Raw genomic sequence first — 16988 nt, forward strand, 5'->3', positions numbered from 1 at the left:
ATGGTACTTTACACTTGCTTTTTTGGTAAGACGTGCATGGACTAAAACAACCAGCAGATGGCGCCATTTCCCAGCGGAAGACACCAGCCGCATCGCCAATTGACGTCACCGCCAGTCGCAACCATAATGTGTCACTTCAGACGGGTTTGCAGAGACGCCAGGTTGAGCTCTGTCAAGCTCCACTCACCAGTGACCTCTGTTGGGAAAAAAAAAATCCTAGAAGAGAAGATCACATAGCACGAGCTTGTATCAAGATTATTTGCTTTGACAGTCTCTTTGCGGTGGAAACGACGCCGGGCAAGGTAAGAGAAATGGTGACATTGCGACGTTTGAAGCTTATAAATGAAAGAGAACATACTAGTGAAGCAAGTGCTCGGGTGCAGCATCTTCACTTTGCAGGCAGCCTCTTGCATCATTATGAATGCTGTCTGCATTGCCCTCGTTCATGGGCACGTGGACGGAATCTACTGTTACATTTGCTGCATTGTAGCTGTAAAACGTTGAGGCTTACGTATGTGGCACGTGTCTCATTACACTTGCGACGTGTAGCCAAGTGCAATTTGAGGATGTAAAGCTGACATAAAAAAAGGATTGAAAGTTTGAATGAAGCAAGCAGAAATGGTAGAAAAGCCCGTGTAACTTTAACAAATCGTCATAAATAGCTCATGACTTCTGTTCTCTATATTTAAGTATGTATGAACATTTTTAAGATGCCTTATTATTTCCTTTACAGTTGCATGTTTCCATGGAAACCAGTGAAAATGAGCTGGGAATGCAGACAAAGTCGTAAAAAAAAAAACTTGTATTTTTGGGGGATAAAACAATAACAGTCATTTAAGTTGGAAAACTTAAAGTGGAAGTCAACCCCTAAAAAAATTCTCAACAATAATATTATGTTCTATGCAGCCCCACTAGTCTAAATACCATATTCTGGTTAATATTGCGTTAGTAGGATATGAGTTAAGCAGCAAAATCGAGTATTTTTTAATCAATATCAGAAGGCAGCCATTTTGCCACTTGCTGTCGAGTGAAAATGACATCACAGTTGCTCGGGTCTCAGGTAACAACCAATCACAGCTCAGCTTCAGAAAAACAGGTGATCTGTGATTGGCCGTTGCCTGAGCCCTGAGCAACTGTGATGTCGTCTTCAACTCAGCACGTGGCAAAATGGCCGCCCCCTGAGATGGATAAAGACGGCTGGATTTTGCTGCTTAACTCATGTTCCACAAATGTAATATGAATCAGAATGTCGCGTTTAGACTAGTGAGGTCACATATAACATATTATTGCCAAGAAATGTTGAAGTTTGACTTTCGCTTTAAGTTGGACAAACTGACATGTAGAGTTCCACAGTTTTGTACCAATAAAAAACATTTTAAAATATTTTCATTTTTGTGTATTTTGGTTTAATTTAGAAAAGATCGGACATTTCCGAGTGAAAGACCTGAGAATATTTTTTATTGCTATCAACTGACCAAATATTTCAAATTTGATTTAAATGTGTCATTTTTTATCTTTTCAAGGGTAGAATCCACTCTAAGAATGGACGTAGTAACATTTGCAGTGTCTTTACACATTCTTGTGAGTCCTGCGTGGGCTATGTCCCGTCACTCCTTCACGGACAGATTCTTCCCATCCCACTCAGGTAGGACGTTCGAAAGTGTGAGTCCTGACGACAAAAACATTACTTCCACATTTCCTCCCAGTCGTCAGGTTGCTGGATACGGCTCTAAAGTTTGAGCCCTGCTGTCTGACATCGCCGCCACCTCCTCCTCTCTTCCCGCCGCCGCCGCCTCAGCTCTGGAAGCAAGGCAAACCTGTAACTGTCACACACGCGCCAACACATTTGCATGTGATGATTTAGTGCCACGCTTTCTTGTTTGAAGGACGGCGGCGGCGGCGGCGTGTTAGTGCCAGCGGTGTTTAGAGGAGAGGAGCAGCAAAACGAACATCCGCTGATATCGGGCTGCCCGGCTGGGCCTCCAGGACCAACAGGACCCCGTGGCCCAGAGGTGAGGGGGCTGAATTACTCTAAGCGGACAGATGTGAATTATAAGTATAAATCCCATGTCATGTTTTAGGGCGACAGTGGATTACCTGGCATAAGAGGACCAAAAGGAGAAAAGGTACATTTTCTGGTCTACTCATGCATTTCTTGATGTGTTTATCAGGGGTAGGAATCTTTGAATGTCTCACGATTCGATTCAATTCCGATTTTTGGGTGTGCGATTCGATTCAATTCCCATTTTTGATTCAAAATGATTTAATTGACAATTATTTTTGCTTCAATCTATAGGTGTGCAAGGAATTGTAATGATCTACTCCAGTCTGACTCGCTAATGCTAATTAGCGCGCTACTCGCGGCACTTTTATCACTCAAAAGAACGGCTCCACGCTGCAAAAAAAAAACTTTTATTGGAATAACTTCATCGTGACGTTTTCCTTCTACTCTCTAATGTGGCTACAACTTAACAGTGTATTAGACCGCGTGGAACCACACTGCCCTTAAGTGGCCAAAGCGGGTACAACATGAACAGCGCTCCCAATAAAGGCACACACAGACAAAGGGGAAGACAATATAAAATAATTTTAATAAAATCGCTTTTGGGACATTTAAAATCGATTCTGAATCGTACTAAATGAGAATCGATTTTTTGGCACGCCCCTAGTGTTTATGTTTCTCTAACGACAGCCTTCCCTCATGTGTCCTTTTCAGGGAGAACTTGGACGACCAGGGTCAAAGGTGAGCTAGGTCTCATTTTCCATGTCATCAGCTCATCTCTTCCTGATCTATCTGTCAACAAACCAATAGGAATCCCGGGTCGAATTGTTTTGCCAATCCAGAGAAAATGTGAAGTCTGGGAAGTCAACCTTAAACATTTCTTGACAATAATATGTTATATGTGACCTCACTAGTCTACACATGACATTCGGATTAATATTACATTTGTGGAATATGAGTTATGAAGCTAAATCCAGCCATTTTTATCCATCTCAGGGGGCGGCCATTTTGCCACTTGCTGTCGACGGAAGATGACATCACAGTTGCTCAGGGCTCAGGCGACGACCAATCACAGCTCACCTGTTTTCTAAAGCTGAGCTGTGATTGGTTGTTACCTGAGACCTGAGCAACTGTGATGTCATCTTCCGTCGACAGCAAGTGGCAAAAATGGCCGCAGCATAGAACATATTCTTGTCAACAACACCAAAAATGGGTTGACTTCCTCTTTAAATGGGGAAAATTTGTTCTCCTTCGATGTTTGTTGATATGTCAACTAACAAGAACATACTTTGCACCCACTTAAATGCAAAATTAGACCACATGGTAAGAAGAAGCTTCTACTCACTCCACCCTCCATTCCTTAGCTCTCTAAATCTTTCTTTCCTTCTCATTCTTATTTTCTTGGCCTGCATCCAGTATACTACAGTCTTAGTCCCGGACTCCAGTCCTGCTGAGCAATCCACTTCTGCTCCTTAATCTCCCTAAGTGCTTTTTACTCTCAGCCAATGATAAATCACCTCACACAGCAGCAGGAGCAGCAGGTCCGCCGTGTCCCAACAGGCCGCTGTTGGTTTAATGACAAGCATCCAAATGAGCCGCTCGCATCACATAGATGTTTTGTCATATATTAGGCTCGGCTGGCTGCAAGTAGCAACAAAGAGGAATCCACAAAAACCTCAGGGGTGCACTTAGAGCGAGCAGGGTCATTCTGTTGTATCTGATTAAGGAATCATACAAGGTCAAACTGTTATTTCCAGGCATTTATGAGCACACATTTATGTGCTTTTTTTTTCTTTTTCTTTTTTTTCCCTCCAAAGGGCCGAACTGGAGCGCCGGGTCTTCCAGGAAAACAAGGACTTCCAGGATGGCATGGTCCAGAGGGACCCACGGTAGGCGTCACATTCAACCTCCTGTCTACAATTTCTTTAATTAGTACTCATCACACACGGAAAAATGATCAGAATTGTAATGTGTAAAAATAACAGCTCGTGTTGCATGGAAAGATTGACCTTGTTTGTTTGGTTTTAGGGTGAAAAAGGGGACCCAGGACTCATGGGACTACCAGGATTGAGAGGACCCCCAGGAATGAAGGTGAGCAACAGCAACATTACTAAAAGAACATACTCGACATTTAACAACATTTAAATACATTAAGACTTTAAAACATGTAAAAGTTGAGTCAAGTCAAGAAAAGTTAATTAAATAAATTAATGTGGGTTTATACAATTACTAAAAGAAAGGGGGAAAATTATTTTAAAAAATGTTTAAAATCTAAGGTATGGCAGAATTTTTTTAACTGGATTGAAAAACATTTACATCATATTCCATTTACATGCAGCATAACAGCTAAATGACGCTTCACCATGTTTGCTTTATGAGCTCCGCTTATAGGGTTTACTCAACTGTATATTCAATCACCATTTCTTTACCCAAACCATTCAGTGATTTATAGACCAGTAGCAGAATTTTAAAATCTGTTCTACTTTATCGATTATAGGGGATGCCTGGTTACAGGGGAGAGAAGGTACGTTTTTAATTGACATACATAATATCTGGATTTTTTGTTTTTTAATACAAAAGTAATGAAGACTTTCTCTTTGAACATTTTCCTTATTTATTTTTTGATATATATTTGATATTTGACCCATTTTTAATGTTACCAAAAGGGTGATAATGGAAGCCCAGGAATGCCAGGATCAAAAGGTGATAAAGTAAGTTTTTTTTTTTTTGTCTTGGATACTCTAATTTATTGCATTGTCATGTCACATGATGAGGGAATAATTATTCTCACATTCTGTCACTATTTAGGGCATTACTGGTTTGCCGGGCATGTTGGGTCAGAAGGTAGGAAACAAAAAAAAAACAGCTGATTTCAGTCAATAGTCACCTTCATCTTGCTCTTCTCACAGGGTGAGCAAGGACCAAAGGGAGAGCCAGGTGTCCCAGGCAAAAGAGGACCCACTGGCCGTCCTGGAAAAAGAGGCAAACAGGTGAAAATACAGACATGCATGAGTCATTTTTTGCACACATACATATACTTTCTCCAACATTTGGTTTGTTTAGGGAGAAAAGGGACAAAGTGGAGCTTCAGGACTTATGGGCAAACCTGGGCCCCCGGGTCCAAACGGTCCCCCTGGTCCACCTGGTCCAGCAGCCCCTGGTAGCTGTTACACAGTAATGACATACTTACCAAAACATTTATGTTAATCCACAGCTGTGCATCTTGCAGGTCTCTATCTAACAGGGGAAAAGGGTCAGAAGGGTCTTCCGGGCCCACCTGGTCGCTGTGAGTGTGACACTTTTCTCGTAGCCAACAATGCTCCTTCTGGAAGCGACACACATGAGGAGGCTCCCAATCAAGTCCCTGCCGTAAGACCACGATATGGATATTAAAGAGGAACATTTTTATTTTATTTTTACAATTATTTATTCTATGCAGCCCCGCTAGTTTAAACTCAGTATTCTGATTAATATTTTGTTTGTGAAATATCAATTAAGACGCAAAATCCAGCTGTTTTTATCCATCTCAGGTGGCGGCCATTTTGTTAATTGTTGTCGACTGAAATTGACATCACAGTTGCTCAGAGCTCAGGCAACGACCAATCACGGCTCACAACACCTTTCACCTATTTTGCGAGTTTGGTCATGTGATGTTGGCAAGCTGAACTATGATTGGTCGTTAGCTGAGCAATGAGCAACTGTGATGTTATTTTTTTAGTCGAGAGCAAGTGGCAAAATGGCCGCCCCCTGAGATGGATACAAATGGTGGATTTTGCTGCTTAATTCATATTTCAATAGATGTAATATTAATCAGAATGGTGTGTTTAAACTAGTGGGGGCACAGAACATTTTTGGGTTAATTTCCCCTTTAACTCATTCACTGCCATTGACGGCTATTGACGTCCAAAATTCATTTGAACCATTTCTATTAGTTTAACATTTTTTTCCACTTTTGTTAACAAGAGTATGAAAATCTAGAGAGAAAAATTTGTACATTTAGAACAGAAATAAAAATGATAATTAATCATGAGTTATCTATTAAAGTCATGCGATTAATTACAATTAAAAAATAATAATTGCCTGATGCAATTTAAAACAAGAAAGAAAAGATTATTAAAAAATTTGGAGCGTCAGGGCAAAATTTTTAATCGGAATAATTGCATGACTTCACAAGTTAATTAATCAAAAATGTTATATCGGTTCTAAATGTACAATTAAAAAAATCTTGTTTTTCATACTCTTGTTAACAAAAGTGGAAACAATTTTAAACTAATAAAAATAGTTAAAAAGAATATTTAGTCGTCAATGGCAGTGAATGAGTTAATATAATGACTTGAAGTGAATTTTGCCAAAACCCATCAACCCTTTTTATTTATTTTTTATTTTATTTTTAAATTAAAACGTGTTTAGATTTTTGTGGTGAGCAACGAGGAGGAGCTGGGCCGTCTCCATTTGGATCAGGCGATAGCATTCAGGAAGGATCAGAAAGCACTTTATTTTAGAGATAAAGATGGATGGAAGCCAATACAGGTGAGTCATATTTGGAGTGAATCTGAATATGTGCTAAACATTTGCTATTATATTTTGCTTCCAGCCCTTCCAGCAATTCCAGTCCACTGAGAATGTGCCAGACAGAGTCGGCATGTGTGGAGATGGGAAAGTGCAGCCCCAGGATGGGGAGGAATGCGATGACGGAAACCAAATTGTCACCGATTCTTGTCTGAGTGAGTCACACGTGCAATATTAATACCCTGAAAAGCATCCGTGATATTCTTCTCCCAAGCTTTCACTACCTTCCACCTTTCTCTTCGATTACATTAGCTGCAAAACGCTGCGCTGGCACTGACATTTTTCCGCTCTTTCTCTCCTTTCCTTGGCTCTGCGCCATTTTTGCTCCAGACTGCAAATGGGCCTATTGTGGGGATGGTTATCGACACGAAGGCATGGAGGAGTGTGATGGCAAAGACTTTGGCTATCAGACGTGCAAATCATATCTTCCCGGGTAAGAGCACAGACTCTGAGATCAGAACCGGGCCTTATTACAATACATGTTATTTCTGTACATTAGATACAAATTAGCTGGAATAGAGACGTTTTTTTTTTTAAAGGCTTCCTAAAATAGGACCAAAATTCTGATTTTACTGAATTTGAATGCACTTGCCTTGTGTCTTCAGATCCTTTGGCCAGCTCCGATGTACCGAGTTCTGCATCATTGATTCCACCGGCTGCAAGTACTTCACCTGAACAGAACACAAGGTGCAAACTTTGCAGCTGGTCGTCATCATTCAAAAGGGGGATTCCAATTCAGATTTCGCTTGAAGTCTCAGCGCAAGTCCCTGAGTATTAATTGACGGACTGAGAGAGCACTAACAGGAGTCCCCTCTGCTCTGAGCCATGAGATGAAGAATGTGGAGTCAGCTTTTGGGATCAGCTGTTGATTATTTTTGTTGGCCTCGGGGGATCTGCTGCTCGCTAAACACGATCACTTAAATGATTGTATGGAATGACTTGCTGACTGTTATGACAGGCATAAGCGAAGCTATCTTTTATAATGAGAGAACACACCTTTTCCGAAGGTATATAGTATTGCTACCATAGTATGCAGAATGCTTTAAACGTGTGCAATACATTAGAAATCATATATTTATAAGGTGAAATGCTGTGTTATTTGCATGGAAATGTGTTTAACCAGAGCTGTAAATACTGTAGAATCGCCAAAGTGCTAACCTGTTATAATGAATGTCTAAATATTTGATGGGAACGTAAAAGAGCAATACAGTAGCATGACAAAAACTGTCGGACAGAAGAAAAAAGAAAAAGAAAATATGTGACATGCACATTTACAGACTGTTCATTTTCCATACACATATTGTATTTACCAGGTCACTTTTTACCTGGGCCAAGAACATCCTTATAATAATTGTCAAATAAATTAAAACGTGAACTACAGATATTTCCAAACGTTTTACAATCAATAGCCTGTCTAACAATAATAAATGGATGGTTAATCCCTAATCAATGTTTCAGATAAAAAGGGGGAATTGTATTTTTAGTCAAGAGCACAAAAACATCCAACTAGGAGCATGCAGCATCCGATATTGGAGTCAGACACTCCAGCTAAGCAACCTGAAAAGACAAAAGGAACAATCGGCATCTTCAGGGGGCTGCTTTCTCTGCTTTTAATATTATCACCGTTATTTTTGTTGAATAAAAAAAAAACAGCAGTGATTTTTTAGACCTTTTTTTTTTTGGAAACACAAAACAAACTCAACCCAAAACAGCCACATTGTTGTACAAAAAAAATGGGGGGGGGGGGGGGGGATCCTATTTTTATTTTTGCATATTTTGGCTAACTTTAATTAAATTGATCACATATAAGTGTGAAAAAATACGGAAGTTGGAGCAAACATTTGTGACTGGCAAAACCATTTGAACAAATACATTGGAACGTACTTGTAGGCTATGAATGCTTTTTTCCCATAACAACACGGGGTATTGACTTGCGTATGCGTAAAAACTCTTGTTAGCATTTGGCCTACATTCAATACGTTCAAAACTTAATTGTTTATTTTCTTATGGCTTTATTATTACGGTTGCAGTGCATTATTTCCGTTCGTCATTTTCCCCAAATTGAGTTGCATACGCTTGTCAGTCAAAACTTTGGCAGTTCCACGTTTCGTTTCCGAGGGGAAAAAAAAAATGACACGTAGCGGCTATTTTATAGCTCGCAAATGTCAAAACTGGTGACATTTGAACAGTAAAGTAATAGTTAATGAAGTTTGTTTGGCCTTGTATGGGCGGAGTTTAGGAGGAGAAAGCAGCCAATCAGACGCTCTTTCCTGCAACGGCGCTTACCCTGGAAGTCACTGCCACGTAGAAGTGTCCGCGATTCGCAGCCCCGTCACGCCGTGTACCGACATTCCATTCCGCATATTTCCACACCGGCGTGTCTTCCCCCCTCCCCGTAACGAGGCCATGTTGCTGCCGGTGCTGAGCTGGTTCTGCTCCTCGTTACTGGCCGCCGTGTGCGGCGGAGCGCTGCCGGAGGCGGAGGTCAACATAGAAGTCCTGCACAAACCTTTCCTCTGTCATCGCAAATCCAAGTATGGAGACATGCTGCTGGTGCACCATCGAGGCTTCTTGGAAAATGGTACCGTTTTTCACGACAGGTAGGTACGGTCACTGTGTTAATAGCGAGTTATGGAGTATGAGTAACGCTTGTTTTTCCTGTATGCGTGTATACGTAGTCGTGGCGATCCTACTGACGGTGACAAACAGGCCATGTGGTTCACATTGGGCATCAGGGAGGCAATCAAAGGTTGGGATAAAGGCCTGCAGAACATGTGTGCAGGAGAGAAAAGGAAGTTGATTATACCTCCAGCTTTGGCCTTCGGGAAAGAAGGAAAAGGTGCTCCACGTGCATGGTGCGCTACCTACAAGTGTTTAGCATGTTTATATCTTGCATGGAAACCTGTTCTGAATGACTCTTTAGGACTCTAATACTGATTGAATGCTGTCAGTATTGTTGTTGTTTTTCTTACCGTGGAAGCATGTGAATTATCCTGGTAAGCTCATACAACGCTAGCGGTTTCATTAACACCCACAAAATGCTACAGTGGAGACTTTCTAATGAATTAAGTGTCTTCAAACGAACCTGAAGTGATATCAAGCTTGTTGTTTACAGTGTTCACTCTTTTGACATGTTCCATGTTTAGGTAAAATCCCTCCTGAAAGCACCTTAACCTTCATCGTTGAGCTGCTTGACATCAGAAACGGCCCAAGGTCGCATGAGTCGTTCCAGGAGATGGACCTTAATGATGACTGGAAGCTTTCCAAGTCCGAGGTGACAATATTCAATTCCAAAGCAATTAAATGTGAAGTTCTTCCAAATAAGATGCATATTTTCCAATATACTTACTATACTCACCACAACTGAGCTTTACATTCACTCGTAAATAAATAGAAAATGCCCTTCCTGAGCAAAACATTCATCTGCACTTTTCAGTCATTCTTTCGCATACCACTAGAGGGAGACTGCGTACCAAACTGGGAGAATCAATGCTGGAATGTAATGAAAAAGCAAAATATTAGAAATAGTTCTTCTACGCCACTGAACTAATAAAAACAATAAGCACATTATTAAATGAATACCTCTCTGAAACCGTCAATCGAAATTATTCATATTGTATTGTTATCTCGAGCCGTATTTTTAAGTACAGCTCTTGTATTAGTGTACCTAATGAAGTGTCTGTTGATTTGTGTGCCTCCTTTTATTAACCCAATGATGCCCTGGTTTTGTCTTGGCAGGTAAGACAATACTTGAAGAAGGAGTTTGAGCGTAACGGCTACCCGCCTAATGACACCTTGCATGAGAATATGGTCGAAGACATTTTCACCAAGGAAGATGAAAATAAAGACGGCTTCATATCCTCCAAGGAGTTTACTTACAAGTACAAACACGATGAACTTTAAAGACACTCTCGTATGTTCTTTGTCCTTTTTTCATTCATTTATGATGCATTGAAAATTCTCAGGTTACCTGTGGATGCATGACATTGAACTCGTTTGTGAACCTGAATTGAGCTACAATTTTGTGTAGTGATTTTTCACAAATACATTTATTGCCCCAAATGAATCACCAAGTGTGGTTTTGTTGCAGGGATTTTGCATTCATGTCAAACTTTGTAATAAACATAATATTTTTAAAATACAGGCAGAATGGTTTGCGGGATTGTCTCTTTGAATCTATTTGATCAATAAAGTGACTTGAAAAAGTTAGTGAATCACATGTTATATGGTTGGCCAACAGGTGGCACTGTTGTCACAAATCTGGTTAATACATTCGAAGAGGAAACTTAATATCAAGTGCACTTTTGTAATCACTGTAAAAGTCAAGTAATAGTCTACAATTCGAGATACTTCTATACTATTGATGTGTACGCATCAAATTGTAGTTGAAATGCATTAGCAAAGCCTGCCATACAACAGTCTTGATTTGTAAACAAGAATCCCAAATCACGCAGACTTGGTTACGTAAATTGATGGATAACAATATCAAAAATTTTGCGTACAAGTAATGAAGCGCTCAAACCACATCCAAAATAGCCCCTGGAAGAAATTCACAAGAGACTGTGGATGACTTGGGAGAGCCCTCCTCTCTCTCTCTCACGTTCAAAACATTCCACTCCAGGAAAAGGTCAGAGGTCACATACTGTAGTATAAGGCGTAACAAACACACAAACAACGATGCCTGCCGAAACAAAAGTCCCTGGCTCTTGTGTGTTTCCTAACCTTTGTATCCAAGAATTGTGTGGGATGAATCTCATCTGAGGTGCGACCTGATCCCGTGGGGGGCGGGGTTTACTGTTAAGAGACGATGGAGAGTGAAAAGAAAACATCACATATTGAAATTTGGGAGAGTCATTACAGCACGGGGGATTTTTCTGTGCTGCTATACTGCACCTCGGTTTTCCTTGCTTGGGTAGATGCGAGGGAAAGGCTTGAATTCATCCGGAGGAGGTAAATCTTCTATTGGGTGGAACTGGAATTTGGATTCAAAGTCATCTGGATGGAGTGAAGAAGCAATTATGCTGTCATTTTCAGATGCTAAATATTATTGGATCGTGAAATTTGGTTGTGGGCCTAAAAGTTCAAACGTGAAGTGAAGTGAATTTTTTAGCACTTAGTGTTGAAGTGATTTGATTAGCTTCAATTAGACCATGGATATCAGCTTCAATTAGACCATGGATATCCAAACTACGGCTCGGGGGCCATTTACAGACCGTCGTCCATATTCTAGTGGCCCTCAGCATATATAAAATACCCTCTAAAAACACTTGGGTCAAAAATAACCCAATATGGGTCAACAAGGGACTGACCCAATATTTTGGGTTAGATGTTCAAACCAAAATAAATAAATAAATACATAATTGAGTCAAAATGATTAACCCACAAAACAACCTAAAACATTGGGTTGTTTTGTCCTAAACTCCATTTTTTTTTTTAAATATATATCATGTAGTAATAATAATATAAAATAAGAAATATATTTTTAGAGTGCATCTTCACTTATTTAAAGAAAGAAATAACCCAATTTGGGTAAAAATAAATAAAAAAGGCCAATCTGGATTTCCTCAGATATTTGCCTGCGCTTTTTTTAATCATATTTTTTCCGTAGAAAATCTTTCCTCCATAATGACTTATTATTTTGCTTGCGCCCTTACACAAGTGAGTAAGCGCCATCCACATTTAATAAAATTCTAAGGCCATTGTAATTAACAGGATGCCCAAGCGTTACTTGTCATTCACTCACCCAGGCCATGCAGGGGTCCATTCCTGAGGCTGGTCGGGGGCAGGGGAGGCGGCGGAGGAGGGGGAGGGATGCGGCTGGACAGCTCGGTGGAGGGGGAACGTGCTGGAGGAGCTGGAGGAGGAGCCAGACGGCTGGCACCTGCTCACATGGGGGGGGGGGAGAAGGGAGGAGTCAGACGTGTGTCCGAAACGTGATCTTCAACATGAAAAATGCATTTCAATTGGATATGTTGTGAATTAGTCATGTTACAAGACCAGCTTAGCGCCCGTTTATGGACCAACCTGCACTTCTTGGCACAGCAGGCGGTCGTCTGGTTGGAGCGTTGCATGGGTATGACGGCGGGAGAAAACGTAAGGCCGGCGAGGGCACGGCAGGAATTCTGGGTGGGGGCGGCGGGAGAGTGGCTGGGCAGCTGGGAGTGTAAGAACTCGGGAGAGGAGGAGGTGGTGGCGGGGGCGGTGGTCCTAGAGGGCTATAGTCACGCAAGATGGGGAACTTTGCAAGTTCAGAATGGACAACAGGGGGCGCTGGAGGGTAGAAGGACCAAGAGAAGCGGTCCCCAGGGAGAGAAGGTGGATTGTAAGATGGCGGGGGAGGCGTCAAGGGTTGGGCGTTGGTGGCGTGTTGGTAGTGCTGGATGGGAAGCCAGGTGGGCTTTGTGACCTGAGATGGGGGCGGAGGGGGTGGGCAAGAGGGCAGAGGGGGTGGGCAAGAGGGCAGAGGTGGGGGCCTGTTGGCGGGGCGGTCCTGGAAGGCTTGAGGTGGGGGCGGGGGAGGAGGAGGAGCAGCAGAGGGCGGGGCAGGTGGTGCCGGCGTAGCGGGAGCGGCCACGAGAAGAGGAGCAAGATGCTTGCTGGCGTGAGTGGGCGAGGGAGGGGCAGAGGAAGAGGCCAGCGGACGGGGGCCGACACCTGCGAAGGGGCCGATCAAGTCCGCCAAACTGGGCGTGTTCCACAGCGGCTTGAGTGAGGCTGAGGAGCTTGAGCGGGACACTTGAACACAAACACACACACAGGAATTGACTTTTTTAAAGGGAGACATTCAAAACATGAAAATACATACAACGAGTTACAGAACAAATTAACCTCGTAAGCGAAGGTACCACTGAACTGACTTTCTACCAACCTGGCGTCTTGCCTGCCGAGTCTCGTTGCCCTATCGGCCTTAGGGTGGGAAACCCCCCTGCAAACAGCCCACCAAGGGATGGCACCATGGGTGCCGCACCTCCACATGGACCCTGGGCAGCACCGACATTGCTGGACAAATCTCCACTTGTCGCCTTGGGCTCTGCGGGGCAACATGCATGCAATACTCATTGTAATATGATAACTATAAAAACCAACATTGTTTACTCTAAAGTCAACATTAGAATCTAAGGCAGATATTTATTTTAATACATCTCTTGTGCTGGAAGTCATTTTATCGCAAAGTCTTCACTACTGCTTTGAAGCTATATACTTACTGTTGGGTCAAAAAAAAAATTTGGGTCACAAATTTGGTTGACCCATTAACTTGGGTCAATTTGACACAGCTTTCTGGGTTGTTTTATACAAAACAACCCAATTTTATGTACACAAAAATCCAAAACATTGGGTTGTTCTAAAACAACCCAAATTTGGGTAAAATTGACCCTAGTTAGTGGTTCAGTCCAATTTTTCACCTCGCAGTCATAAGGGTGTATACACTCTTAACACTGCTGGGTCAAAAATGGGAGCAACTCACTAACTTGGTTCAGTTAAACCCAAATGACTAGTTGTTTTTTTTTTTAACAAAATACAAAAAAACCACATTGGAACAACCCAGTATGGTTCAAATTGACCCAAGTAGTAGGTTGGCCCAATTTTTCAAAAAAATTGTTTTGTCAAAAAAAAAAAAATTGTTTTGAACTGAATTTTGGTGGCAAATGAGGCCAACCCGCTACTTGGATCAATTTGACCCAGCTTTGGGTTGTTTTGTACAAAAGCAACATTTATTTATGTATTTATTTATTTTATTTTATTTTGATTTATTTATTTGGGGGGGGGGGTATAATTTGTGTTTTGTTTCAAAACAACCCATTTTTGACAAAACTATTTTAGTCAAAAAATGGGCCAACTCACTACTTGGGTCAATTTGACCCATATTGGGTTGTTTTGTACAAAACACCCCAGTTTGGGTTAAATTGACCCAAGGTTGATCCAATTTTTGACCAAAATTGGGTTATTTATGACCCAGCATCTTTGGAGGTGTATCAATATGCAAAAGGTGCATGTGTTTGACCCGTCTAACTACTGTAAATCGAGAAACACATGCAGTTTCTTTCTAGAAGAAACGTCTAACAGCCTGGTGAAATATCCAAAACCCAATCAACAAGCTGATTAAATAACCAACATATTACATATGGATACAACTTAGTGTAGTAAGAGTCTGCTTTATTGTGTTAGCCACTGTAGATAGCAATTTCCTACTACGTCTGCATCCTTATCTACAATCCGATGACATTCCTTCCTCAAGTGCACACTTGAGTGTGCATATATATATATATATGCGTGTCTACGCTAAAAAATGGCCAAAGAAATACACAGGCACCTCATGAACTGCAAGTAAAAAAAATTGAGAATGAAGATCAAGTCATTTCCATGAATGTCTGCAAGGTGCGTAAGGTTGTTTCTCTTACTCTCTACAACAGGGGCACTGCGGTCATTGACCTGCGTAACCTTCTTGAGTCTGGCTCCCTTCTGGATGTCGGCTAACAGAGCGCTCCTGCCACCTCCTCCGCTAGATTGGACCTTAGGAGGCTCCACTGGAAACTGTGACACAGACAAATACATATAAAGTTTACTTTTACTTAAGCTACAAAATAATACTTCCTTACCCAATCATGGGTTTAGAAGGGAAAGACTCGCCATTACGTGCGACTCGCTTATTATGCGGACACTGTGCACCTGCTGGGGAAACATAACACTCGGCCTCCATCAATAATTCAAACAACCTCCAGGTGTTGAGAGCTTTAATCCAAAAGTCTTCTATCAATATTTTCTTACCAGTGAAGGTGCACTGCTGGGGGGTGGCGCCAGGGGAGGCGGCGGCGGCGGCGGCGGGGGAATCGGCATGTTTGGAGGCCTCAACTCTACCTGTAGAGGACACCGCTGTAAAAAATGTCACCAGAAGCTGCTACTGTGCACAAAAAAACACTTAAGTTGACCTCTCGCCCGATTCTGTGAACAGGAAGCTCTTTCAGCGGCGTGTAGCGCAAAACAGGAAACAGAACGCTGTCCATCCTCTCTGGAGAAGTCCAACACACTCAACCCCCACCCGCCCCTTCTCACCCTGGCTTCCCACAATGTCCCATGGCGGGAGTCGGGAGAGGAACAATGGTGCGTGTTGTGCGAGAGGTAATAGACTCCCATCCTTCAACACACTCACTGCAGTTTTGGGAAATAACACCAAACTAGTGAGCATGAAGCGCACATTTTTTTTTTTTTTTTAGTATACTGTTTTTAACATGACAATTCTAACCTGATTGGCTAACAATCTGACTTATCTGCCAGGAATTTGAGCATCTCAGCTAATTTGATAAACACCAATAAAGCTGTTTATGTCACACACTATGCTACAAAAATAATGGGACACCCCTTCATTCCAGTTCAACCTCGATATTTTAGCTTACCAAGACTTTTTTTGGAGAACAATATCTACTTTTAAGTACTGATCTCAACCCCATCAGACCCCTCTGGGGGGAACAAGAACACAGATTGTGAGCCGGGCACTCACTATGCAACTGGCAACCTGTTGCCCAGTTACTATTTCTATCGTCAAAAGTGTGTCAAACGTCTCCGTGACACTGCCAGTGAGGACTTTTAAACAGGCCAAGCTGACCACTGACTTTCCATGCTGTGAAACAGGTGGAACGCACCTCATGTTACAGTTGTTGTTTTCAACTTGCAAAATGATTTTCAATATCTTTTGTCATAATTACTTTTTACACTTGATTTTGTTTAGAGCTTTGTGCAAGTGTACCTATTATTTTGTCACGTGTTCTACGGTAAATAGATAAGTAGAAACAACGAACTTGGGCCTACCTTCACAAAGTCAGAAGTTCACCTGCCAGCTTTCAGAAAGTCCTCAGCAGCAAACGGACTGCATAGCTTTATCTTTAACCAGGCTGTCTGTCTTTAACCAAAAAGTACCTGCAAAAACCTTCAAAAAGTTGCAGAAGTGGTTTAGTTTCTTCTTCTTTTTTTTGTGTCCACGATGCAGCCCTGTGCACATGAACAGTGGACTATTGATTGCACAGTAGTTCTCTCTCTCTCTCTCTGTCCAGGATTCTAGCGGTGCAATACCACACGTTGCAGAAGGGGGGCAGGACACCACACGACTGGGAAGAAACACAGGGCGGGGGATTATTACTAGACACATGACCTTTAATGAGCCAAGGCACATATTTTACTTTACATTGGAAAAATCAACCTCGCCTTAATTAACTCACACTTTTACGTGCGCAGCAGTCGAACACAAAGCCAAAGTATTGGCAACAGGTAGAGACACAGGCTACTTGTACCTACTGCCATCTAGTGGAAGAGCATTGATAGTACATACTACAATTGTTCTGTCGCTGGTATTGCAAAGCGTAATGATCCACATAAATGTTAAATTGTGCAAATTCACAGCGCAACAATGCAGAGTAAGTGCAAA

General features: G+C 41.9%; 3 protein-coding genes across 6 annotated transcripts; 2 read left to right on the top strand and 1 right to left on the bottom strand.

Annotated features, from left to right (window-relative positions):
• Nucleotides 1-135: 135 nt before the first annotated feature.
• LOC147157845 (uncharacterized) lies at nt 136-8124 on the top strand. Of its 2 annotated transcripts, none has more exons than XM_086063512.1 (18): nt 136-302; nt 1529-1645; nt 1707-1819; nt 1887-2012; nt 2082-2126; nt 2717-2743; nt 3820-3891; nt 4031-4093; nt 4500-4526; nt 4669-4713; nt 4811-4846; nt 4912-4992; nt 5066-5162; nt 5232-5371; nt 6413-6532; nt 6597-6726; nt 6902-7004; nt 7177-8124. In XM_086063512.1, exons 2-18 carry the CDS (start codon nt 1543-1545, stop codon nt 7244-7246), a joined length of 1398 nt encoding a protein of 465 aa, XP_085919638.1. In that variant the 5' UTR covers nt 136-302; nt 1529-1542; the 3' UTR covers nt 7247-8124. The 2 variants fall into 2 exon arrangements, with proteins under 2 accessions (XP_085919638.1, XP_085919637.1); XM_086063511.1 differs by having other exon boundaries at nt 1524-1645; nt 7177-8123.
• A 726-nt stretch (nt 8125-8850) lies between these two features.
• LOC147157846 (peptidyl-prolyl cis-trans isomerase FKBP14-like) lies at nt 8851-10712 on the top strand. The gene is made up of 4 exons (XM_086061911.1): nt 8851-9171; nt 9250-9410; nt 9718-9845; nt 10310-10712. Exons 1-4 carry the CDS (start codon nt 8978-8980, stop codon nt 10472-10474), a joined length of 648 nt encoding a protein of 215 aa, XP_085918037.1. The 5' UTR covers nt 8851-8977; the 3' UTR covers nt 10475-10712.
• On the bottom strand, nt 8912-16591 carry wipf3 (WAS/WASL interacting protein family member 3). Of its 3 annotated transcripts, XM_086061910.1 has the most exons (9): nt 16376-16591; nt 15338-15427; nt 14971-15103; nt 13440-13601; nt 12596-13306; nt 12315-12452; nt 11465-11566; nt 11294-11365; nt 8912-10063 (listed from the first exon to the last, which is right to left on the bottom strand). In XM_086061910.1, the coding sequence occupies exons 2-8, from the start codon at nt 15404-15406 to the stop codon at nt 11325-11327; spliced, it is 1356 nt and encodes a 451-aa protein (XP_085918036.1). In that variant the 5' UTR covers nt 15407-15427; nt 16376-16591; the 3' UTR covers nt 8912-10063; nt 11294-11324. The 3 variants fall into 3 exon arrangements, with proteins under 3 accessions (XP_085918036.1, XP_085918034.1, XP_085918035.1); XM_086061908.1 differs by lacking the exon at nt 8912-10063 and having other exon boundaries at nt 10506-11365; XM_086061909.1 differs by lacking the exon at nt 8912-10063 and having other exon boundaries at nt 10506-11365; nt 15338-15442.
• Between the last annotated feature and the right edge of the window lie 397 nt (nt 16592-16988).

Source organism: Leptonotus elevatus, chromosome 19, assembly GCF_054856555.1.
Source record: "Leptonotus elevatus isolate MCC_2025b chromosome 19, RoL_Lele_1.0, whole genome shotgun sequence".
Classification (NCBI taxonomy): Eukaryota; Metazoa; Chordata; class Actinopteri; order Syngnathiformes; family Syngnathidae; genus Leptonotus; species Leptonotus elevatus.

Bases quoted from the DNA above. Each gene is read 5' to 3' on its own strand.
- LOC147157846 (XM_086061911.1), top strand. From the start codon at position 8,978: ATGTTGCTGCCGGTGCTGAGCTGGTTCTGCTCCTCGTTACTGGCCGCC. The intron at 9,172-9,249 runs GTAGGTACGGTC...GTGTATACGTAG, and splicing joins GGTACCGTTTTTCACGACAG to TCGTGGCGATCCTACTGACG. The intron at 9,846-10,309 runs GTGACAATATTC...TTGTCTTGGCAG, and splicing joins GGAAGCTTTCCAAGTCCGAG to GTAAGACAATACTTGAAGAA.
- wipf3 (XM_086061910.1), bottom strand. From the start codon at position 15,406: ATGCCGATTCCCCCGCCGCCGCCGCCGCCGCCTCCCCTGGCGCCACCC. The intron at 11,567-12,314 runs GTGAGTGAATGA...CACTCCATCCAG, and splicing joins TGGACCCCTGCATGGCCTGG to ATGACTTTGAATCCAAATTC. The intron at 11,366-11,464 runs GTGCAGTATAGC...GTCTCTTAACAG, and splicing joins CCCAAGCAAGGAAAACCGAG to TAAACCCCGCCCCCCACGGG.
- LOC147157845 (XM_086063512.1), top strand. From the start codon at position 1,543: ATGGACGTAGTAACATTTGCAGTGTCTTTACACATTCTTGTGAGTCCT. The intron at 4,094-4,499 runs GTGAGCAACAGC...TATCGATTATAG, and splicing joins GAGGACCCCCAGGAATGAAG to GGGATGCCTGGTTACAGGGG. The intron at 4,527-4,668 runs GTACGTTTTTAA...TGTTACCAAAAG, and splicing joins CTGGTTACAGGGGAGAGAAG to GGTGATAATGGAAGCCCAGG.